The following is a 25,778-nucleotide window of genomic DNA, read 5'->3' as shown; positions in this document are numbered from 1 at the left end:
TCAAGACGGATCTGATCGTGTCGGTGAACCAAGTAGAGGAACGAAATCTGGAGTTCTAAGTTCGTGTTCGTTGACAATTTGTGGAAAACACGCTTCACGTAAGTCTGCTTAATCTGTGCTTTATACATGCTTCCTGGCTTCGGGGATTGTTTCCGCACATATTATTATTTTTAACTGTATTCCCCTACATAAATTTGTTGGGATATGCTAAAACTACTGCCTACTGGTGTGCACAAGTGCTAGGCAGTGTGCAGTGCGACTGCTTAATTGCATGCTCAACTTGTCGACTTGTCGTTGCATTATTGGTGTTGGTGTTCTGCTTATCTTGTCTGTATAGTTGATTGCCTAATTTTTTACATTCTAACCATAAAGAGGGTACATGATGAATTATTTTCTAACTTTAATTATTTGTTTATATAGGTATGTGATCAACGAAATGGTATAGTGAGGAAGAATGATATTGTTATTGAAACGCAATTCTTGGTGGAGGATCAGACTCACAACTTGGTTTTTAAATTACTTAGTGATCTTTTATAGGTTGCGTTCCTTACTTTATTTTGCTATATTTAAATTAGTGTAGGTACAGAGCTTAAAAATATAGGATAACTATTTTGGTGAAGCTTTTCCCGCAAGATCGGACAACAATGTAAACTAACTATCGAAATTTTCTAATGGAAGAACTGTTATTGTCAAAATTTTGTGACAGTTACAATTATTTAATTTGTTATGAACATTATATATTTACGTCGAAGAATCAATAACAATATAATGGTTCAAATAGAAAAAGGTGTGTTCCATAGATAAAAACTAGCATTGCATTAGACATTTCGTCCTGATGCAACGGCTACTTCAGATGGCACAGGGGGTTGCATTAGCCTAATAGTGCATTGCATTTGATGTATTACAACGGTTGTTGGAGATTGCAGGAACCGTTGCATCAGGTATGGTAGACCGTTGCGTTAGGTTCTAATGCAACGGTCAGTAATGGATAATATAGAAGCGTTGTAATAGCTAAAAGAACCGTTGCATTACACCTAATACAATGGCCGCAACAGCAACGGTTGACTAACCGTTGTAATAGGTCTATAGCAACGATTTTTGACCTTGTTGCAACGGTTTCAAGGTGTTTCATTTGCTCGTTTTTGTAGTAGTGACAAATGAAATTCATTAGTTAAGTTTTTATAGGAATTAGTTAAGAGCATTAACTAACCCGATTCTTCAAAGTTCCTGCAAGTGCATTTAATGGAATTCGTTGTTGGATCAAATGCTACATATTTGGCAGTATGCTCTGGCCAAGATTCAAGTTGCACTTTGTAACCAAAGAAATTTCCATTGATGTAGTAAACATTTGAGATGCAAACCATTGCATACTTGAATTCCTTTTCGAAATCTCTAAACAATGTGAGTGTGTAAACATTTTCCGCGTGTTTTATCATTCCAACCATTGGAAAACCAGATTTAGGAAAAGAATTTCCACAATCATATTCGTTTTGATCTTCTTGATACATCCAACGATCCACTGTTTCTCCAAAAATGTTAAAGAATTCTGTTAGTGAAGTGGATTTGTTGCCTTTAAATCCAATTGCATTGTTAGTGCTCTCACTCCTGTGTAACAAGAACAATATTCAATTAGTTAAACATTCTGTTCAATTAGTTAAGCAGGCAGAGGAATTAGTTAAGTAGGTAAAGGAATTAGTGTAGGGGAATACAGTTAAACATAATAACATGTGCGGAAACAATCCTTAAAGCCAGGAAACATGTATAAAGCACAGATTAAGCAAACTTACATTCGAAACGTATTTTCCCTAGTAATCTGTCAACGAACACGAACTTAGAACTCCACTTGTCGTCCCTCTACTTGGTTCACCGACACGATCAGATCCGTCTTGATAACCGTAGCTTAGACAATCAATCAAGAGTTTTTGCTTTTGGGAAGAATAGTTTTCTCAGAGAGAGAAAACTGAAGAACGTAATTCTAAATTAGGTTTAGGGTTTTTGGAAAACTTGTGTGTTCTGGATTGTGTGGAATAATACAATAGCCCTATTGTATTAATGATGTAACCGGCCAAGACCAAGAGGCCTTGACCGGCCACACACAAGCACACGGACACCACAACCCACCGCCCAACAACACACGCTACAGGCCGAAGCCCACAGCGCGCGCGACCGAGCAGCTGGGCCATGGGCCTGCTCGCTCGTCGCTGCTCGTTGCTTGCGCTGCTACTGCGTGCTCGCGCCCACACGCGGGCTGGCTACTCGCCTTTGCTCGCGAGCTTGCTGGCTCGTTGGGCCTTGCACGCTTGCGTGCTTGGCTCGACGGGCCGGCAACTCCGATGCCCTTCGTATTCGCAATTAATATCTTTCCGATATTATTTAACGTTTTGTATACGACGAATCACCGTCGTACGATACGATTTATTCGTGTTGCCCAGCTTACGAATATTCGCGATACAATATGCGATTCCGATGCAAGGTCGTATCGTATAATACGGTTTCCAAAACTAATTCCCGGAAAGCTATTAAATGAATTTCCGATTCATTTAATCCGGTGATCTGTTACGTGCCATTGGTGTGACGTTGTAGACTCAGTCAAGAGTACGTTGTGAGCTTAATATTCATTAGAACTCACTGATCGGAAGCATTACTCCAGCTAGCTGTTTCGATCACTTCTTCTCACTGAATTAATTGTTTGCAATTAATCTGAACCTTGGTATTAGACTTAATGCACCTTGAATGAAGGACATATTTCCTTCAGTCTCCCACTTGTCATTCAGACAAGTGTGCATTCACATTCCTTTGACACTTAGTCTTACTTACTGAACGTAAGGTAAGATCCAAGCCATCCTTATTAGGTCTAGAAGTGTTTCTCGGATTACAAAGCTCAACTGTTAAACTTTTACAGAAGGTTAAGCCTTAACCATTCTGAGCACGGTCATGCATTTTACAGTATCTAACTCTCTGAGAGGCCTTGTTACACAACAACACCATATCCTATCATAGATAGGAGGACAATCCGTTCTTGCAATCTATGAACACTCACTTCGATTCATAGTACGCCCAATAACTGCTTTTATAGCCTCCTTTTACGATGCGACGTTTAGCTAGCATCAAAGCGAACTAATTCTCAAACGAGCAGACATAATCGCTCATGTTCTGAGGAAAGGTTCTAATCACCATTAATGAGAACTACCTATGACATGACTTTAATCTCTTAAAGTGTTCTAATGGTCAATCCGATACAAGATCCAATAAGTATCTATGCAAAAGATTCTGATATCCAGTCACTCTAGTTCAAGAAACAGAACTAAGTAATCTACTTGCAATCTAATCTTCATTAGTCATTGGTCGTCCACCTTTCAATGACCTAGATTAGGGATCTTTTGTGACTTCAATATTCAAGTTCACTTATGGGTGTTTCTTTGTCGAAAAATCCATCTTGACATCCCATTTGAATGATTTGAATCACATGGACTTATCATTTAATACTAAACCAAAATTAAATGAATATGAAATAATGAATTTCATAAATATGAAATGGTTAAACCAATTGTTTTATATAAAGATATAACAAATGTTCTAAAACAATACTTAGAAAATCAAAGCCAATCCCCAACATGCTTGATTCCCATGGTTGCTACATGTGCGTTGTGTTTCACTTGTGGCAGCGGTTTAGTCAATGGATCCGCAACGTTGTCGTCAGTTCCAACCTTGAAAATCTCGATTTCCTTTCTTTCAACGATCTCTCGAAGTATATGAAATCGGCGCAGTACGTGCTTGGACTTCTGGTGGCTCCTAGGCTCCTTTTCCTGGGCAATGGCTTCGCTATTGTCGCAATACAAAGCCACTGGTCCTTTAATGGAGTGGACAACCCCAAGTTCTTCGATGAACTTTCGAATCCAAACAGCTTCCTTTGCTGCTTCTGAGGCAACAATGTACTCGGCTTCAGTTGTAGAATCCGCAATAGTGCTTTGCTTAGCACTTTTCCAGCTTACTGCTCCGCCGTTGAGGCAGAACACAAACCCAGACTGTGATCTGAAATCATCTATGTCGGTTTGAAAGCTTGCGTCCGTATAGCCCTTAACAATCAACTCATTTGTACCACCATAACCCAGAAACTTATCCTTAGTCCTTTTTAAGTACTTTAGGATGTTCTTGGCAGCAGTCCAATGTGCCTCACCTGGTTCCGACTGGTACCTGCTCGTTGCACTAAGTGCGAACGAAACATCCGGCCTTGTACAAATCATAGCATACATGATGGATCCAATAGCCGAAGCGTATGGAATTCCACTCATCTTTCTACGCTCATCAGATGTTCTAGGACACTGATTCTTGCTTAGATATGTGCCATGTGACATGGGTTGATGACCTCTCTTGGCTTCCATCATATTGAACCTAGCTAGCACTTTGTCAATGTAAGTGCTTTGGCTTAGTCCAATCATCCTCTTAGATCTATCCCTATAGATCTTAATTGATGCCCAATATGTACTGTGCCTCTCCTAAGTCCTTCATTGAGAAACACTTTCCAAGTCAAGTCTATACAGACTCCAACATAGGAATGTCGTTTCCAATAAGTAGTATATCGTCAACATACAAGACTAGGAATGCAATTTTTCTCCCACTGACCTTGTTGTATACACAACATTCGTTTTGATTCTTGATGAAGCCAAACCTATTGACTGCTTCATCAAATCGTTTATTCCAACTCCTTGATGCCTGCTTTAGTCCGTAAATGGACTTCTTAAGCTTGCATACCTTTTCTTGGTTCTTTTGATCGACAAAACCCTCCGGCTGCGTCATAAACACAATATCTTCAAGAACACCATTCAAGAAGGAAGTTTTGACATCCATTTACCATATTTCATAGTCATGAAAAGCGGCAATCGCAAGGATTATCCGAATAGACTTAAGCATCGCGACTGGAGAAAAGGTTTCATCGTAGTCAACGCCGTGAACTTGCCTGTAACCTTTTGCTACCAATCTAGAATTGTATATGTATACAATTACATCTTTGTCTTTCTTCAATTTGAAGACCCATTTGCATCCGATGGGTGTAAACCCATCCAGCAAATCAACCGAATCCCAGACTTGATTTTCAGACATGGAGTCTATTTCAGATTTCATGGCCTCTAACCATTTAGTGGAGCTTGGGCTCGTCATAGCTTGCTTGTAAGTCATAGGTTCATCACTATCTAATATGAGAACGTCTAAGTTTTCAGTCAAGAGGACACCTGTCCATATGTCCGGCTGAAATATAGTTCTTTTTTACTTACGAGGGGCAACAACGTTTTGAGGAACTACTCCCACTGGCTCTTCTAAAGACCTTGGAGGTTCATCAACCTGAACTGCTTCTAAATAGTTCTTAGTTCGTTGTTCGTCTCGAATCTCTTCGAGGTCTATTATTCTCCCACTTGTCAATTTGGAAATATGATTTCTTTCCAAAAAGACACCGTCACGAGCAACGAATACCTTGTTGTCTGACTTGTTGTAGAAATAATACCCCTTTGTTTCCTTTGGATACCCAACGAAGAAACATTTGTCAGATTTTGGTTCGAGCTTGTCCGAAATTAATCGCTTGACATATGCTTCGCAACCCCAAATCTTTAGAAAAGACAACTTTGGAAGTTTCCCAGTCCATAATTCGTATGGAGTCTTTTCAACAGCTTTTGACGGAGCACGATTCAGTGTGAGTGCTGCAGTTTGCAACGCATGTCCCCAAAATTGAAAAGGAAGTTCGGCTTGACCCATCATTGACCTGACCATATCGAGTAAGGTCCTGTTTCTCCATTCCTACACTCCATTCCATTGAGGTGTCCCCGGAGCAGTCAATTCAGAAAGAATACCGCATTCTTTTAGATGGTCATCAAACTCGTGGCTAAGATATTCACCTCCTCGATCCGATCTTAGAGTTTGATTTTCTTGCCATGTTGATTCTCTACTTCATTTTGAAATTCTCGGAATTTCTCAAACGATTCAGACTTGTGTTTCATTAAGTAAATATAGCCATATCTACTGAAATCGTCCGTAAACGTTATGAAATAGCTGAACTCACCTCTAGCTTTCGTACTCATAGGCCCACATACGTCCGTATGTATTAGCCTTAGTAGTTCGCTTGCTCTTTCTGTTAGGTTATGATACATATAATTAAATATAAATCATGCAGAAAAACCATAAAGCCAGGAATCCAAATTAATTGCCACATAACAATTGGCATAATTTAGGATACATACACTTTGTAGCGTGCCCTCCCTAGCTGCACCCGAACCGAACAAGACCAAGTCTAGGACTCCAAATGTCGTCCCTCGTAGATAGTCCACAGCACGTTCAGATCCGCCTTAGATTTAATTAACTAGAATTGCACCTAAGGTTTTATGAATATATTCGAATATTTTAGGCAAATATTAGACTTAGTTTTAATCCTTAAAACTAGGTGAATAATTGAAATTATGTGTTCTTAAATTTGTGAATGCCATCACATATTTATAGAGTAGGAATAATGGAATTAGAAGTCTACTAGGATTCAAGTATTCTAAATCTATTAGAATTAGAGTTTACTTAAAACTAGTAACTTAGGAAATTAATCTTTTAATCTAATCCTAATCGCTTAAGGATTCGATGCATGCACAAACTCCAACACGCACACGAGCACGGCCCACAAGCGAGCAGGGCCATGCCCGCGTGAGCGAGAAGCCCATCGCAGGCTTCGCAGCCCACACGAGCTCGCTGCCCCTTGCTCGCAGCGGGCGTGTTGCTTCGCAGCCCAAGGGCGCGCTAGGCCTGGCCTTGCGCTGGGCCTTGCGTGCCTTTGGCTGCTATGTTGCTCATGCCTTGCTAGGCGTGGGCCTGGCTTAGTGCTGGGCTTTCGTCTAACAAGCTCCTCCGATGCTTATTTCGTACGACGCGCTTCCGATTAATTTTCCGATTCCAGAATTCATTTCCGATTCGAACAATATTTAACATTTCCGATTTCGGAATTAATTTCCGTTTCGAACAAATATTTAATATTTCCGATTCCGGAATTATTTTCCGATTCCGATAATATTTCCGATTCTGACAATATTTCTGTTTCCGGCAATATTTCCGATTCCGGCAATATTTCCATTTCCGATAATATTTTCCGATACGTACCATGTTTCCGTTTCCGGAAACATCTACGACTTGGATAATATTTATATTTCCGATACGATCCATATTTCCGTTTCTGGCAATATCATCGTTTCTGGAGTATCCATAATTTGCCTTTTGACGATTTCAGCTCCCACTGGAATCGAGATCCATCAATTCCGAATATTCATAAATGGAGTATTTAATTCCATTAAATACTTGATCCGTTCTCGTACTATTTGTGTGACCCTACGGGTTCAGTCAAGAGTAAGCTGTGGATTAATATTATTAATTCCACTTGAACTGAAGCGGCCTCTAGCTAGGCATACAGTTCACTTGATCTCACTGAATTATTAACTTGTAAAATTAACACTGAACTGCATTTATTAGACTTAGCATTAAATGCATACTTGGACCAAGGGCATTATTTCCTTCAGTCTCCCACTTGTCCTTAGGGACAAGTGTGCATTTCTTAATTCTTTTGTCGCTTGATGTTTGCTCTTGAACATAAGGTAAGAGTTTTCATCCTTATTATGTCCAAAGGTGTTTCTCGGTTTTAGAGTTCAACTGATCAAAAAACAGATAATCATAGCCTATGATTCATCTGAGCACGGCCATGCATTTTACAGTTTCTAGCTCTCCGAGTGGCCTTGTACAACTTTCAGCATCTCATCCCGATTTATGGGAGGACAATCCCAATCTTGCGATCTTGAGATTAGACTTCTTTTGATAGGTGATTACCCGAGCGTTGCCTTTATAGCCTCCTTTTACGGTGCGAAGGTTGACAACGTCAAAGCAACCAGTTCTCAAACAAGTAATCTCAAATAACTCCGGTATTAAGGATTAGTGTCTAATAATTTTAATGAAATTTACTTATGACATATTTTCATCTCTTACAGTAAAGTTTCATAGGTCTGTACGATACTAGTCTTCCCAAAGTAAGTATCTATGCAAATGATTACGACATTGCCATGTCCACATAGTTCAAGAAACAGAACTACTACTCATCTTGCATTCTAGTCGTCTAGCGTTTTCTATGCGTCCATCTTTATAGAAAACTACGACCAGGGACCATTTTAAAATTTTGACATTCAAGTTCACTTGATAGACATTTCTTAGTCACAGGACTGGTCCTGACAGTCTATCTTGAATATATCGTCAAATTGAAGGGACTCATCATTTAATAAACCACAAATTAAATGGAAAAATGAATTCTATTCATTAAATGTGAATGGTTAACCAATAACGTTTTACAAAGTATTAAACTCTAAAACTTTAAAACATTAAATAAGGATATCTAAGCCATTCTCCAACATGCTTGATTCCTATAGCTGCAGTGTGCGAGTTGTGCTTCGCCTGCGGCAGAGGTTTAGTTAATGGATCTGAGATGTTGTCATCAGTTCTAATCTTGCTTATATCGACTTTTTTTCTTTCAACGAACTCTCGTAGAAGGTGAAATCTACGAAGTACATGCTTGACTCTCTGGTGGTGTCTAGGCTCCTTTGCCTGTGCAATAGCTCCATTATTATCACAATACAGAGCTATTGGTCCTTTAATGGAGGGGACTACACCAAGTTCACCTATGAACTTCCTTAGCCAAATAGCTTCCTTTGCTGCTTCATGTGCAGCAATGTACTGCGCTTCAGTTGTAGAATCCGCAATGGTTCTTTGCTTAGCACTTTTCCAGCTTACTGCACCTCCGTTGAGGCAGAAGAAAAACCCAGACTGTGATCTGTAATCATCTTTGTCGGTTTGGAAACTTGCGTCCGTATAGACTTTAATAATTAATTCATTATCTCCACCATGCATAGACCAGGAAATCATCTTTGTGCCTTTTCAGATACTTTAGAATATTCTTGGCAGCAGTCCAATGTGCCTCTCCTGGGTCTGACTGGTATCTGCTCGTAGCACTGAGTGCGTACGCAACATCTGGGCGTGTACATATCATAGCATACATTATTGAACCAATCAATGATGTATATGGAATCCCACTCATTCTTCTACGCTCATCTAGTGTTTTTGGGCACTGAGTCTTGCTTAGAGTCATTCCATGAGACATAGATAGGTAGCCTCGCTTGGAGTCTGCCATATTGAACGTTTCAAGCACCTTATTGATATAAGTGCATTGACTGAGTCCAATCATCCTATTAGATCTATCTCTGTAAATCTTGATGCCCAGTATGTATTGTGCTTCTCCTAGATCCTTCATTGAAAAACATTTTCCAAGCCAAATCTTGACAGAGTTCAACATAGGAATGTCATTTCCGATAAGTAATATGCCATCGACATATAATACTAGAAAAGCAATTTTGCTCCCACTGACCTTCTTGTATACACAAGATTCGTCTGCGTTCTTGATGAAACCAAAGTCACTGATTGCTTCATCAAAACGTATATTCCAGCTCCTTGATGCTTGCTTCAATCCGTAGATTGATTTCTTAAGCTTGCATACCTTTTTAGCATTCTTTGGATCCTCAAAACCCTCAGGCTGTGTCATAAACACAATTTCTGTTAAAACGTCGTTTAAGAAAGAGGTTTTGACATCCATATGCCATATTTTGTAATCGTAATATGCAGCGATTGCTAACATTATCCAAATAGACTTTAGCATTGCAACTGCTGAAAAGGTTTCATCGTAATCCACACCGTGGACTTGCCTGTAACCTTTTGCAACCAATCTAGCTTTGAAAACTTCTAGTTTCCCATCCTTTTCCTTTTTCAGTTTGAAAACCCATTTTCTTCCTATGGCTTGGTAGCCATCTGACAAATCGACCAAATCCCAAACTTGGTTTTCAGACATGGAGTCTAATTCAGATTGCATGGCTTCTTGCCATTGCTTGGAGCTAGGGCTCGTCATAGCTTGTTTGTAAGTCGCAGGTTCATCACTTTCAAGTAATAGAACTTCATAGCTCTCGTTCATCAAAATACCTAAGTACCTTTCCAGTTGAGATCTATATCTCTGCGATCTACGCGGGGTTAAATTTCAAGATGGTCCTTGATTCTCACCAGATACTTCTAAAGATCTCTGAGTTTCATCCTGAATGTCATCTTGAGCATTCTCTAGAGTTTTTTGTTCGACTCGAATTTCTTCGAGGTCTACTTTTCTCCCACTTATCATTTTGGAAATGTGATCTCTTTCCAAAAAGATACCATCTCGAGCAACAAACACCTTGTTCTCAGATGTATTGTAGAAGTAATACCCCTTTGTTTCCTTTGGATAGCCCACAAGGATACATTTGTCCGATTTTGGTTGAAGTTTGTCTGAAATTAATCGTTTGACATATACTTCACAACCCCAAATCTTAAGAAAAGACACTTTTGGAGGCTTTCAAAACCATAACTCATATGGAGTCTTTTCAACAGCTTTAGACAGAGCTCTATTTATAGTGAGTGCAGCTGTGTTTAGTACATGTCCCCATAATTCTATTGGAAGTTCGGCCTGACCCATCATTGATCTAACCATGTCTAGCAAGGTTCTATTCCTCCGTTCTGACACACCGTTCCATTGAGGTGTTCCAGGAGGAGTCAATTCTGATAGAATTCCACATTCTTTCAGATGGTCATCAAATTCGTAGCTCAGTTATTCACCGCCTCTATCAAACCGCAGTGCCTTAATCTTCTTGCCTAATTGATTCTCTACTTCACTCTAAAATTCCTTGAAATTGTCAAAGGATTCAGACTTATGCTTCATTAGGTAGACATAACCATATCTACTGAAGTCATCAGTGAAAGTGATAAAGTAGCTGAAGCCGCCTCTAGCATTTGTACTCATTGGTCCACTTACATCTGTATGGATTAAACCCAATAGTTTATTTGCTCTTTCTCCAACTTTAGAGAAAGGTTGCTTTGTCATTTTGCCAAGTAAACATGATTCACACTTACCATAATCCTCTAAGTCAAATGGTTCTAGAATTCCTTCCTTTTGAAGTCTTTCTATGCGCTTTATGTTTATATGGCCTAATCGACAATGCCACAGATATGTGAGATCTGAATCATTCTTTTTGGCCTTTTTGGTATTTATGTTATAAACTTGTTTGTCGTGATCTAATAAATAAAGTCCATTGACTAATCTAGAAGATCCATAAAACATCTCTTTAAAATAAAACGAGCAACTATTGTCTTTTATTAAAAAGGAAAATCCCTTAGCATCTAAGCAAGAAACAGAAATGATGTTTTTAGTAAGACTTGGAACATGGAAACAATCTTCCAGTTCCAAAACTAGCCCAGAGGGAAACAAAAAATAATAAGTTCCTACAGCTAATGCAGCAATCAGTGCTCCATTTCCCACTCGTAGGTCAACTTCACCCTTGCTTAACCTTCTACTTCTTCTTAGTCCCTGCGAATTGGAACATAAGTGTGAGCCACAACCTGTATCTAATACCCAAGAAGTTGAATTAGCAAGTATACAGTCTATAACGAAAATACCTGAAGATGGAACGACTGTTCCGTTCTTCTGATCTTCCTTAAGCTTTGGACAACCTCTTTTGTAATGGCCAATTCCATCATAATAAAGACAACATGGTGTGGACTTGTCCTGCTTTGTCTTCTTCCTTGACTCAGCATTGCCCTTGGACTTTTTACCTTTCTTGAAGGGTCTCCCTTTAGCCTTGAGTAAATCTTTGGCTTCACAGTCGAGTACTATCTCAGCCTTTCTGACAAGGTGAACAAACTCTGCAACTGTTTCTTCTCTTGGTTCACTTAGGTATAGTTGCTTAAAGCGACCAAACCCACTGTGCAGTGAATTGAGCAAGATAGAGACTGACATCCTTTCACTTATTGGTGTTCCTAGTAGACTTAGGCGATCAAAGTATGAAAGCATAAGCTCTACATGGAACCTTAGTGAAACACCAATCCTTTGTTTAGTGCGAAGGAGCTGAACATGTGTTTCTTGGACCTCCATCCTAAAACACCTGTTATGAGAACTAACCTTAAGGCGTGACATTGATTCAATCAAATCATGGACATTTAGGTCCCTTTCCTCCGTGTTTCCACGACAGATATCCCTCAGATTCCTGATTAGCGTAAAAGGTTCGTAAGCTACAAACCTTCTAGCCCATTCATCGGGGATACTGTTCAGCATGAGACTCATAACCTTTTTGAGGTCCGCATCCCAGGCGGCATATCTTTCAGGGGTCATGTCTCTGGCATAGTAGCTTGGCATGTGATTGAACAGTACATACTCAAATCCATTGAGTCTGACTACTTCAACTAGCTTAGCTTCCCATTCAAGAAAATTTGTTAGGTTCAGCTTGACCATAAGCTCAGAACTCATGATGATGTTTTGATTGTTGTTTGCCATAGTAAAAACTACAATTGAAAAAGAATAAACAAATAAATAGCCATTCACACTTTCTCTTGATAAACTTAAATTCTAGCATACATGCATAATTTATCATTTATTAAGCATTTTATTCAAGTTATGTGTTCCGGCAGGTGTGAATAAAATGATTCCAAGATCCTTAAATCATTGAATAATTAAGCACATTATGTATTTAGACTCAATTCTAAAATATTTTAGGTAAGCAAAGCCTTTGCTAATACTCTAGATACTACTCTTGGTTGATAGGTACGTCTAAGAACTTATTAGGTAAACCTATCTCATTCGCCACGACATAAAAGGACTCCTTACTTATATCGTTGAGTTTCACCAAAACTAACATGTACTCATGATTATTTGTGTACCTTATCCCTTTAGGATCACAAGTAACACCTCGCTATGGCAGAAAACTATTACGTAGATTGATGTAAAGGTTATCCAAGTAAGTGTTGTTTTGGAATGGCACCCTTTAACTCAATTTTTAAAGTTTGGAACTTAAGGCTCTTACTATGTTGGTTAGATTTTAAGTGAACTAAAATCCTTAATCATGCAACATAATCAAGCCATAATCTCATGCATAATTAAGACATATTTAAAGAAATAAATAACTTAAAGCATGCATAAGATTTAAATGTGATCTAGTATGGCCCGACTTCATCTTGAAGCTTCAACTTCAAACTCCGTCTTTGAAAATGGATTGGAAACTCCGTCTTAAATTTCACCATGGGAGACACCCTTTTCTTCAAATAGGATATGCTATAATTAAAACTAATTACAACTATTTGATGGTACGCAGACCATATTTAAAAAGAAAACTTTGGTGCATTAGACCAATTTTACATTCAAATTAATGGTACGCAGACCATATTTTCTATCCTATTTTGGCCATACTAGTCACTTTCCATAACCTGCAAAACAGTACATTCACAATATACCATTCACCCATTCATTTATCAATGAATAGCCCACATAGCTGGTTAGTAGAACATATTATGCATCACATAAGTATTTGCAGCAATTAATCAAGGCTTCCAATAATCTACCAATTATTCAATCCTTATTAATTCTAATCAAGTTGTTTTAACCTTAAAGGAATGTAGACCTAATCAAGAGTTTATGACTGAAAGCTCCCACTTAAACCAATAAATTTACATGATTTACTAATTTTAAACATAAAATTGTATTTCCTAGTCTAACCGGAAACATACAAATTTAATTAAAATTTAAAGCTCATATAAATTAATATTTGAATCTTTAATTTATTTTCAGCTTATTAAATTAATAAATTTAAATTTATTCAAGGTTTTAATTTTAGTAAAATAATTAGTATAAATAAAATTTATAATAATTAGATTATTCAAAATTAAATTCCGAGAAAAAATTAAATTACGAATTTTAAAATTAATTAAAATCGTTTTCGAACTGAAAATTTAAAATTAAATTCAAAACGCATCAATCGGATCAAGACGAGGCCATGGGCTTGCGCCCATGCCCCGTCGAGTGCACGAGGCAGCAGCGCCCCTCGACTGATCGCATAGCAAGCCACGAGCAGCAGCCACACCTAGACGCAGCAAGCCGAGCCACGCCTAGGCGCAGCAGCAGCTCGCTCGCTGTGGCGCAGCAGCGCTCGCTGTGGCGCAGCATCCCTCGCTTGCCCACGTGCACCTGCCTGCTCGGCTTGTGCCTTGCCTCATCGCCCCATCGCCCATAGCTCGCAGCACACACGCCGAGGCAGCCCATTGCCTTGTGCGCATGCCACGCTCGTTGCTCGCTGCATTCGTACCGCATGGGCGACGAGCTCCCTTGCTCGTCGTCGCATACCCGCACTATACAACACCCCTTAAGGGTAACACGTAGCGTCCATTGCTTTGTGTGTGCAAAATTCATGAGCGAATTAATAAAATCAAAACTTTTTAATTCAAATTTATAGACAAATTAATAAATCATACTAATTTCATAAATTTAGGGCGAAAAATCGAAAATTTATTATTCAATTAATTTTCGATTATCATGGATTCAAATCTAGGTCATAAAAATTTAAAATTTATCAAATTTAACAACTTTTATGGTGGTTTTAATCATGGATACCTAATTAAATTGTCAATTAATTATGAAAATCAAATCAAATTCAAAATTATTCGAATTTCAACAAATTAATTATAATTACAAATTAGGTTGTATAATTAACAAGCTTAGGCATATAAATTTGTTAAACATATATAGTAGGTCAATCAAAAGTTCAAGATTTACAAACAAGAATCGCAAATATTTAATTTAACATCTTAAAAATTACAAATTTTGCTTTCGAAAAACTAAAATCTCCGAAAAGTCAGAGTTAGGCTTCGAATTTGGGAATTCTGAGTTCGGCATCAAATTTTTGATTTTAGTCAAAATTTTAAAACGTCGTTTACATGCGAAATACACTATAAAATTATACGATTTTGACCATTATTGACTAAACTGCCGAAAATTCTGCGAACATATAATTAAATAATCGCACGAATTTGCAATTAATTACCAAAAATTGAAAATTTCGAATTAATCACCCCTTTAATTCATTGCAAATTTATAAAATTTAACCATGTTAACTAATTATTATGGAATTAATTAGAGGCTCGTGATACCACTGTTACGTTATGATACATATAATTGAAAATAAATCATGCGGAAAAACCATAAAGCCAGGAATCCAAATTAATTGCCACATAACAATTAGCATAATTTAGGATACATACACTTTATAGCGTGCCCTCCCTAGCTGTGCCAGAACCGAACAAGAACAAGTCTAAGACTCCAAATGTCGTCCCTCCGTAGATAGTCCACAGCACGTTCGGATCCGCCTTAGATTTGATTAATTAGAATTGCACCTAAGGTTCTATGAATATGTTCGAATATTTTAGGCAAATATTAGACTTAGTTTTAATCCTTAAATCTAGGTGAATAATTGAAATTATGTGGTCTTAAATTTGTGAATGCCATCACATATTTATAGAGTAGGAATAATGGAATTAGAAGTCTACTAGGATTCAAGTATTCTAAATCTATTAGAATTAGAGTTTACTTAAAACTAGTAACTTAGGAAATTAATCTTTTAATCTAATCCTAATCGCTTAAGGATTCGATGCATGCATAAACTCCAACACGCACACGAGCACGGCCCACAAGCGAGCAGGCCATGCCCGCGCGCGCGAGAAGCCCATCGCAGGCTTCGCAGCCCACACGAGCTCGCTTCCCCTTGCTCGCAGCCAAGGGCGCGCTGGGCCTAGCCTTGCGCTGGGTCTTGCGTGCCTTTGGCAGCTGTGTTGCTCATGCCTTGCTGACAGGCTAAATCGCACTCCTATCAAAGATAAACCTAACGTTCACCAACTAAAAATATAGCAAGGGAAGCAGGGATCGTATCCACAGGGAAACAATGTTCTTTCTACTATTAATTAACTAAGCTAGACTACTGGTAATAAAGAATTGGATTGGTTTGTATATTAAGCTAAGGCAAATAATCAAACTGGAATATAACAATATTAAGGGAATTTAGGGCAGCGGTTCACCACAAATGCAGAGCAGGATTGGACAACGGACAATAACAATCAATGAACAATCATAATTAGGAAAACATGCATCTCTCGAATCTTATGAATTCCTTAGGATACAACAACTAGCGGGCTCTCGCTACGTACTAGAAATAATTCCTATCTAATAGCCACAGACCAAAAAACATCATATTTATACCTCTCGGCGCATAATCTAAGGTTAATCAAACTCAAATCAAAATAGTCCGGCCGAACAGAACTGACGAGCAATAATAATAAGCTATAGAAATTATAATCAATCAATCAATTAATCAAGTCCATATATAATCCCAATCATGCATTCATGGATCCCCTAAACCCTAGAAATTAAACTACTCACTCATGATAATAAATAACAAAGCAATTAACATAATAGAAAACATGATCAAGCAATAAGATAAATTAAAGCAAGAAACAATACCGACTTGAAGAACAATGGAATAATAAAGCTTGAATCTTTGATAAAAATTAAAACTAAGTGTTTGGAGAAAATAGAGAGAACTAAAATAGACTAAGTAATTAGAAAACTAGAATAAAAGATGTCACTAAAAATATAAGGGGCTAGTATTTATAGTTTGCCCAAAATAGAGCCCAAAATCGGAAATAAAATCTCGCGAAATACGATGGAGGTTGGCGTGGCCCGATCGGGCGACGCTTGGCCCGATCGGGCGATGTGCTCGATACTCGGCCCGATCGGGCGAAATTCCGCCCGATCGGGCGGTTGCAAAATGCCCAGAACAGCGCCCAGAATGACCGCCCGATCCGGATCGGGCGAAACCCGCCCGATCGGGCGCGTGTTGAAACTGCACGATCCTCTATCTTAAAAACACCATATCTCCTTCGCTATAAGTCGGAATTAGGCGAATGACCACTCGTTGGAAAGCTCTTGAAGTCTAGAATCCAACCCAATTTGAATCGCTTCATTTGGAGTTGTATAACTCGAGTTATGATCAAAAGAGTGGACGATATTCAGTTTTCTACTTCTTTCACTATTCGCTTTGCATGAAAATTCTTCCAACTCAATGTTTGCGCTCTCGAAAGTATATAATCTCTTGTATTGATTCAAATGAGTAGGAAATGCACAAAAATATGCTAATTCCTACAATGATGAACCTGAAACTACAAACACACTACAAGGAGCACATTAGTACTAAAATCGCTCCGAAGAGCTTATTTGAGATCAAAAAGTACTAAGGGACGGGGGTAAAAACTCTATATAAAACGCATATATCAAACTCCCCCAAGCTAGATCCTTGCTTGTCCCTAAGCAAGGAAATCATCGATGAATACAAGATCAACTTCACCCCTAACATATTTCAAAACGAAAGACATAATTCAAGGCAAAATCTAACGAGCATGCATCAATGTCAACCAATCAAATCCACCAACCACAAATCCTCCCTAACAATCGTCACGCAAAGCGAACCACAAATGCACAATGGAATTCAAGACTAGTGCTCACACACTCGTCACTCATTTATGTGGCGGATAAAAGATGTACCCGTTCGCTCTCCTCCCAACATATAAGTGTACAATGCCCTCCCAAAACTCACAACACTCGTGTGTCTAGAAAAACATACACTCAACCTAATAGTCGACTCGGAATATGTCATGTCATAACTTGCATTGATAAACAACTACTTTCACATTAATATGACTCTATGCACAAAGGTCGGAAGGTCTTCAAAGCTTGTAATGATAGGCTTAGGTAGGGGTGCGGTAAATTTGGGTAAAATGTTAGCTTAAAGCCTTGGCTTTGGGGAGCATAAATCCTAGCAAAACCATGATCAACCACAAATGATGACCACAACTCTCCCACTCAACACATGATGAAACAACAAACAAACCACACTATACTTTCTTGCCTTTCTTTCACAATTAAAATCAATCACTCATAAAGATAAGAAATTACAATACTTGAGTGTAACAATGCTTTGAATTTTTCTGAGAGTAATAGATTTTTCTCTTTCTTTTCCTTTTCAATCTCTCTTTTTTTCTTTCTTTTTAGAAACCTTCACATTTGTTTTGTTCTTTCATCTCTTTTCATTTTCAACTCATTTTCAACAACAAACATGAGAAGACGAACTCCTTTTTCAATACCTACTTTGTGCTCAAAATGTAGCACATTACAACTCCCTCACCTCACTACTATTAGCTCCCCCAAGCTAGGCTTGGGACTAGTAACCACTGGGGTTTTTCATGGGCTTGTAATATGGCTAGTCACCGAATAAAAGGGCACAAGCAACAACATGGGTAGAAAAGGAGGGGACAAATGTATCTAATTTCATCTGAAGGCTACCTAAATAGAAAAATGCCTTCGTCCTCCACAATGTGCATGTATATGAGTCATAAAACACTACTAATAGTTGCAAATCAATACTCAAAATCAATGATACACCAGGAAGCTATCACACATCCTAACCAAATCAACTAGTCAAGCACCAAGTCCACAAATAGTTAGTCGGGGTTGACTCATGTTAAGGCATCAAAGCAATCGAATATCAAATCATGGCTAACACATCTACATTGCCCATCATCAAATACCAAGAATCAAAACAATTTTCAATCAAAGGGGCACAGGGAAGCATGATATTGTATTCATCGGAACATATTTTTGTATTTTTTTTTTCCAAAGCAATAAACTACTCTAGAAAACATTAAACACACCAAAATAAACACACAAAAATAAGTAAATGCAAAAATAAAAGGAAAAACATACCTAATATGTACAAGTGAGTGAAACACCCCCAAGCTAAATCAGACAATGTCCTCATTGGCTCAAGGGGTATCATGAGGAAAGTGAGCAAACCGTGGCTTATTTGTCGCTGATTCGCAAATCGCCCGAGCGGCCAGCAGATCGCCCGATCGGGCAGCAGATCGCCCGATCTGGCAGCAGATCGCCCGATCTGGCAGCAGATCGCCCGATCGGGCAGCAGATCGCACGATCGGGCAGCAGATCGCCCGATCTGGCAGCAGATCGCCCGATCGGGCAGCAGATCGCCCGATCGGGCGAATTTCGAACCTTTTCGTTGAATCTGTGCGCGCCCGATCGGGCTCACCTCGCCCGATCCGGATCGGGCGAAATGCAATGCCTTGTTTTATTGACTTTTCTCAGCCCAGAATCCTTCCTTGATCTTTCTACGACGTCATCATCAACCGCCCGATCGAGCAATTCCACAAGTTCGCAGAATGTGCTCTCTTTCTGATTAAAGAGATAGTGCATCTTAAACCCCTCATAATCCCTATGAAGAGAATTCAGCACTAGTGCAATAGCTATCTACTCTTTGACAGAACCACCAAGTCTCTCGATTGTGAAAAACAATCCAGACATCATATCCACATGAGACCGAATTGGTGTGTTTTTGTCCATCTTGATTGAGTAAATGCGCTTTTGTGCCTCTAGAAGCTCGTTCTCTAGGCACGACTTGTGTGGGGTAATCAGTTTGAGATCACTCATTGAATTAGCCAATTCATCAACCCTTTTGCCACCAGTTTGGCACATGGGTTGAAATCCCGCACGACATCGATCCCCAAGATGACTTAGGAGAGCATGAGGCTCAAAAGTAATGAACCTCCCTCTCCAACTTTCGGGAATAGACTTTAGGATAAACTCCGTGACAAGGTACTTGTGAAGTGCCCAACTTATGTACCTTTCAGGAGTCATACCCTGCGCATCATAGCTAGGAAAGGGTTGTTCAATGACATAGAGCATGTCATTAATTTTCAAAACTTCGATAAGTTTCCTTTCCCATTCAAGAAAGTTAGTCAAGTCTAACTCGACATCCAGAATTTTAGATGATATGATTGTTGTTATGTTTGCGGCCATTTGATTACTACATTTGAAAAGAATTCGCAATAAATAACCATTCATAACTTTAATAACTATGAAATAAAAGCTAACATGCAATCATTAAAGCTATTAAACATTTCATTCATGCAAAAAGTAAAACATGGTCCAAAAATGAATGAAACGATTCCAAGACCCTAAAAGTCCTAAATCCTTAAGCAGCTTTGGCATGTCTTATGCAGTTTAAGATTCTAGGTAAGCAAAACCTATTGCTAGTAATCTCTAAATTACTCTTGGTTAATAAATTAATACCATAACTTATCCCATTGCCACAACATAATGCCATTGTTGTTTGAGTTGAAACCACAATCAACGTGCTCCTCTGGGACGCCTTACCATCTAAGTCAACTAATATAGCACCTCGCTTTGGCGTAAACATACTATGTTAGGTCCTTAGATTTTTGTAAGTGCTTGATTTGGAAGGCAATTTTTTAAATTAAAAATATTACTTTGGACCTAGTTATTTCTATGTTAATTGGTTCGATTATTTAGTGAACTTAATCTAATCGAGTCATACGAAACAACCTATTCATGCAAAGTATACATACATACATTCAAGCATAATATATATCAAAATGCATAAATAAATGGTGAACTAGTATGGCCCAAAACATCTTGTCTTGAAGCATCCAATCTTCATCACCACCTTGTTAGCTTGGCATCGTCTTGAATCTTCGTTCAATTGCTAACTTAAAGTTCTAAGCTTAGAAATACTTGAAAATAATAAATTACATCAAAATTTCCATGGTACGCAGACCATATTTAAACTTTACGTTCAAAGATAGAACGGTTCGCAGACCATATTTAACTATCCTAAATGGCCATACTAGTCACTTGGAGTACCTGCATTACATAAAATATACATTCTATGCATTCACCCATTCGTATGCTAAAATGAATGGCCCATATAATTATGCAAGTATTTACGTGAATTAATTAAAATTCACGTTCACATAAACGCGTCCTAAAAGATTAATCAATTTCCAAATTATTAATCCTTAGACTTTATTCTAATTAAAATTTAATTTAATTAAAATAAAGCGACCTACGAAAATAATTAAAAATAGTTATTTCATTTTAATTTCATTTAGTGGCTCCCACTCAAACCAATAGTTATTCCGGATAATTAATAATTAAATATTAAATTAAAACTCGCGGCCCGGCCCAAGTAAATAAAATATTAAATTAAATATCCCGTTAGCCCAAATTAATGCAAACATGTCAAGCCCAACGAAATAAACAAATTTAGAAAAAATGTCCAAGTGCATGCTTGGGCTAGGCTTGCGCCCGGCCCATCGCAGCGCTTGTGTGGCCTACGAGGCACACGAGCAATGCTCGCATACCCCGCAGCCAAGCACGCGTGCCCACAGCCCTCGCTGCCCCTGCGCGCTTCGTTCGAAGCTCGTTGTCGCTACGCATCGCTGCATGTCGCAAGGCTTCGTGCCTTGCTTGCTCATAGCCCACGCCCATCCCTCGCCCAGCGCGCGCGCGGCACGCAGCGCTCATGCTGCTGCCCGCGTCGCTGCGGCTCGGCACGGATGCGGTAGCCCGCATGGCTCGACGAGCCACACGTCCACCCACCCTTGTGTTCGTGACTTTGGTTCGTACTACGGACCAACTCAATTAAAAATATTTCAATTTCACGAACGTTTGCATTAATGTTATTTTTCATAAAAAGTTACGATTTTTATTTTCGAAAAACAACGGTTTTTACGATTTAATAAAATTAACGACAATCCAATTTCATAAAATATTAAATCAAGCCTAACATTATTCTAATTTTAAGAAAGAAAGAATCAACCAAAATTTGAACTTTTAAATAACAAAATCCAAAACTTTAAATCGTTCTTTAAACATTTATATTTCAGATTTTAATAATTAGGTTTAAGTGCGATTAAAATTAACGAAACCATTCAAAATTTTAATCCAATAATTTTTAAAATTAGCCACTGACCCATGAAATTATATTCCCTTTCCCAATTAACCGAATTATTAGATCTAAATTATTTAAAAATCAATTAGGGATCTAATTTTTACGAATTTGGGGAAAGCAAAATTAGGGTTTACACTTATCGGGAAAATCTGAAAATTTTACCATAGATCAAGAATATATCCAGCAACAACGTGTCAAAATTTCAATCAATTCCGAGTTGTTTAGGTCGACCTTTAAATTGAAATACTTTCCGACACTTTTAATTTTAATTCGAAAATTAACAAAAACGCCCAAAAAACATCACTTAGAGGCCTGTTTTTGCAATTCCGTTCTTATGACTTGATCTTAGAAAATCGTTTTCAATCAGATTAGGGTCAGAAAAGTCGAAAAACCGAATCTTTTTTATTTCAGAACAGGATACGCAATTAATCTAATAATCCATAAAATTTTCGAAAAATCAATAAAATTTCTAAAAAATTCGAAAGCAGTAAAAACAATTAAATCATGCTAAAACATGCTTTGAATACATAAGGCTCCTGATACCACTGTAGGGAAATACAGTTAAACATAATAACATGTGCGGAAACAATCCCCAAAGCCAGGAAACATGTATAAAGCACAGATTAAGCAAACTTACATTCGAAGCGTATTTTCCCTAGTAATCTGTCAACGAACACTAACTTAGAACTCCACTTGTCGTTCCTCTACTTGGTCCACCGACACGATCAGATCCGTCTTGGTAACCGTAGCTTAGACAATCAATCAAGAGTTTTTGCTTTTGGGAAGAACAGTTTTCTCAGAGAGAGAAAACCGAAGAACGTAATCCTAAATTAGGTTTAGGGTTTTTGGAAAACTTGTGTGTTCTGAATTGTGTGGAATAATACAATAGACATATTGTATTAATGATGTAACCGTCCAAGACCAAGAGGCCTTGACCGGCCACACACAAGCACACGGACACCACAGCCCACCGCCCAGCAACACACGCTGCAGGCCGAAGCCCACAGCGCGCGCGACCGAGCAGCTGGGCCATGGGCCTGCTCGCTCGTCGCTGATCGTTGCTTACGCTGCTGTTGCGTGCTCGTGCCCAAACGCGGGCTTGCTGCTCGCCTTTGCTCGCGATCTTGCTGGCTCGTTGGGCCTTGCACGCTTGCGTGCTTGGCTCAACGGGCCGGCAACTCCGATGCCCTTCGTATTCGCGATTAATATCTTTCCGATATTATTTATCGTTTCGTATACGACGAATAACCGTCATACGATACGATTTATTCGTGTTGCCCAGCTTACGAATATTCGCGATACGATATGCGATTCCGATGCAAGGTCGTATCGTATAATAAGGTTTCCAAAACTAATTCCCGAAAAGCTATTAAATGAATTTCCGATTCATTTAATCCGGTGATCTGTTACGTGCCATTGGTGTGACGTTGTAGGTTCAGTCAAGAGTAAGTTGTGAGCTTAATATTCATTAGAACTCACTGATCGGAAGCATTGCTCCAGCTAGCTGTTCCGATCACTTGATCTCACTGAATGAATTGTTTGCAATTAATCTGAACCTTGGTATTAGGCTTAATGCACCTTGAATGAAGGACATATTTCCTTCAATTAGTTAAGTAGGTAAAGGAATTAGTTAAGCAAACTAAGGAATTAGTTAAGAAGGTGAAACAATTAGTTAAACATTTTGTTCAATTAGTTAAACTTTCTGATCAATTAGTTAAGCAGGCAAAGAATTAGTTAAGTAGGTGAAACAATTAGTTAAACATTTTGTGAAGTATTCAAAGCAATTAGTGAAGTATTCAAAGCAATTAGTGAAGTATTCAAAGCAATTAGTTTATCATTTAAACAAACTAGTGAACTTATTTTAGTTAAGCATTTACCATTGTGAAGACAATATTCCAGCTGAAAAAAATCATTGTTCAAAGCCGTACACCATTTTTCTTTTAGTGTATATAGTTTTGTAACCCAATCATGATTTTGAAGGTTATACTTAGCAATCATGTCAAACCAAGTGGTTTCAAATTCTTTTTCATTGTAACAACGATATAAGCACTTCTTGAATGTGTCTTTGAATGTATTGTCAGCTTTTAAGTCTCCAAATCTTGACACAACATTATTTTGTAAGTGCCATAAGCATAATCTGTGTCTGGTATTAGGAAACACCTGCAATTTTTTTGATATTATTATTAATTAAGTAGTCAAACGTATTAGTTAAGACTTTAAACAATTTAGTTAAGTCAGAAGACATTTCTGAAGAATGGTTATCAATTTAGTTAAACCTTTCAAGTCATTAGTTAAAGAGCATTAGCAAATAGTTAACAATTTTCAGCAATTAGTTAAATATAAAATGCAATTAGTTAATAGACTCTTACTTGTTCAATAGCATTTGCCATTGCCTGATCTTGATCTGTAAAGATAGTTATATGTTCTTTTTCTCCCATAGACTCCAGAAATGCTTCCAATAGCCACACTAAAGTGTTTGTCTTCTCATCAGCAATAAAAGCACAACCAAACATCACATTACTCCAATGGTTGTTGACACCTACAAACGGTGCACAAACTAAATTGTATTTGTTTGTTCTGAAAGTTGTGTCAAACACACACACATCACCATATACATCATAGTCTTCTCGCATCATTTTGTCCCTCCAATACATGCTTATTACTTGATTTTCCTCATTCAACTTTACTCGATAAAAAAATGTTGGATCTTCTTCTCCTCTCTGAATTAACATATTCACAACTTTTCTTTTCCTTCTATTCTTTTTATTTTCAATATACTTGTAAAGTTCATGTAGTCAACTAATGTGTGCCCAACCACCCTTGCGTCGCCAGATTCATTACACATATATCTATAGGAATCTGCTGGTGTGATTCCTGATAGTGTGAGTCCTTCAATTACTTGCCCCTTTTCTTCATCAATTTTCCTTTGTGATCTGAAAATCAATTAGTTAAGCAATTGAAATAATTAGTGAATCTGTTAAACCAATTAGTTAAGTATTTGAATTAATTAGTTAAGCTACATAAAATCATTTAAGTAGTGAAAGAAGATACTAATTTTTGAAAAATGTAAACTAATTGTTGTAAAAGGTTAACTAATTGATGGAAAAGGTTAACGAATTGATGTAAAAAGATAACTAATTGAGGTAAAAAGGTAAGTAACTGATTTATCTAATACATTAATATATACTGATTTCACAATAAAACAAAATTCTTTAAACGCTTAACTAATTCGTGTCAAAGCTTAACTAATTACATTGAATGGTTAACTAATTACTTGAAATTCATTTTGTACCTTTGAAAGTGTTGCAGTTACTCTCTTGTTAAGTCACGATTGTGTTCTATAACATGATGAAAGACTACAAACTTTCCATCACTTTGTAACTTCAATCGTATTGCTGCATTGCACCCTGTTCTAGTAAGGTTTTGCTGCCTTGGGTTCTTTGACTGCCCTTCTTTTTTGCTTTCAGTTGAAACAGTTGCTTATTCTTTCTTTGTGTTCTTTGTGTTTTCCCTTCTCTTTCCTTCCTTTGAAGAACAAAAGTATCTTTCCTTTATCTCTCCCGTTTTTTTATTTCTCCTTGTTGTATTTTTTTCTTATTGAAAATCCAAGAAGTATTGAATGTTGTCATAAAGTTCATGTAGTTCATCTATTTTGCCAGTATATCCAGTTAAGGTCCTCTAATTTCATCCTCTGTTAAATTGTTCCAAATACCTTTTGAACCTGTAAAATGAAGAAAGTAATAGTTAATAAATGGAACTAATTAGTTACAAAATTGAGCAAATTTGTAATACCTCGTATTTTTATAATAATTATAAATATATTTTATTATATTCATAAAGAATTTTGTGATTTTAGAAATTATTTCGCATTTAAATATTATTTAAATGTATTTTAATTAATTAGAATATTTATTATTTTAATTAATTATGAAACGAATTTAATTTTCGAGTCGGGAAATTTAATGGGTCGCAAGTAATTTTAAAAGGTTTGGGTTTTTAAATAAAAGTCCAACT

The 25,778-nt window shown here is 37.8% G+C and overlaps 1 protein-coding gene across 1 annotated transcript; it reads right to left on the bottom strand.

The window, feature by feature from the left end:
- Positions 1 to 1,205: 1,205 nt before the first annotated feature.
- LOC110792170 (protein FAR1-RELATED SEQUENCE 5-like) lies at positions 1,206 to 24,496 on the bottom strand. Its single transcript, XM_021996979.2, has 3 exons — positions 24,134 to 24,496; positions 23,770 to 23,924; positions 1,206 to 1,605 (listed from the first exon to the last, which is right to left on the bottom strand). The coding sequence occupies exons 1-3, from the start codon at positions 24,494 to 24,496 to the stop codon at positions 1,206 to 1,208; spliced, it is 918 nt and encodes a 305-aa protein (XP_021852671.2).
- Between the last annotated feature and the right edge of the window lie 1,282 nt (positions 24,497 to 25,778).

This window comes from Spinacia oleracea, chromosome 4 (genome assembly GCF_020520425.1).
Source record: "Spinacia oleracea cultivar Varoflay chromosome 4, BTI_SOV_V1, whole genome shotgun sequence".
Classification (NCBI taxonomy): domain Eukaryota; kingdom Viridiplantae; phylum Streptophyta; class Magnoliopsida; order Caryophyllales; family Amaranthaceae; genus Spinacia; species Spinacia oleracea.
Note: the sequence above shows the minus strand (reverse complement) of the source record. Positions and strands in the feature narration are given on the sequence as shown.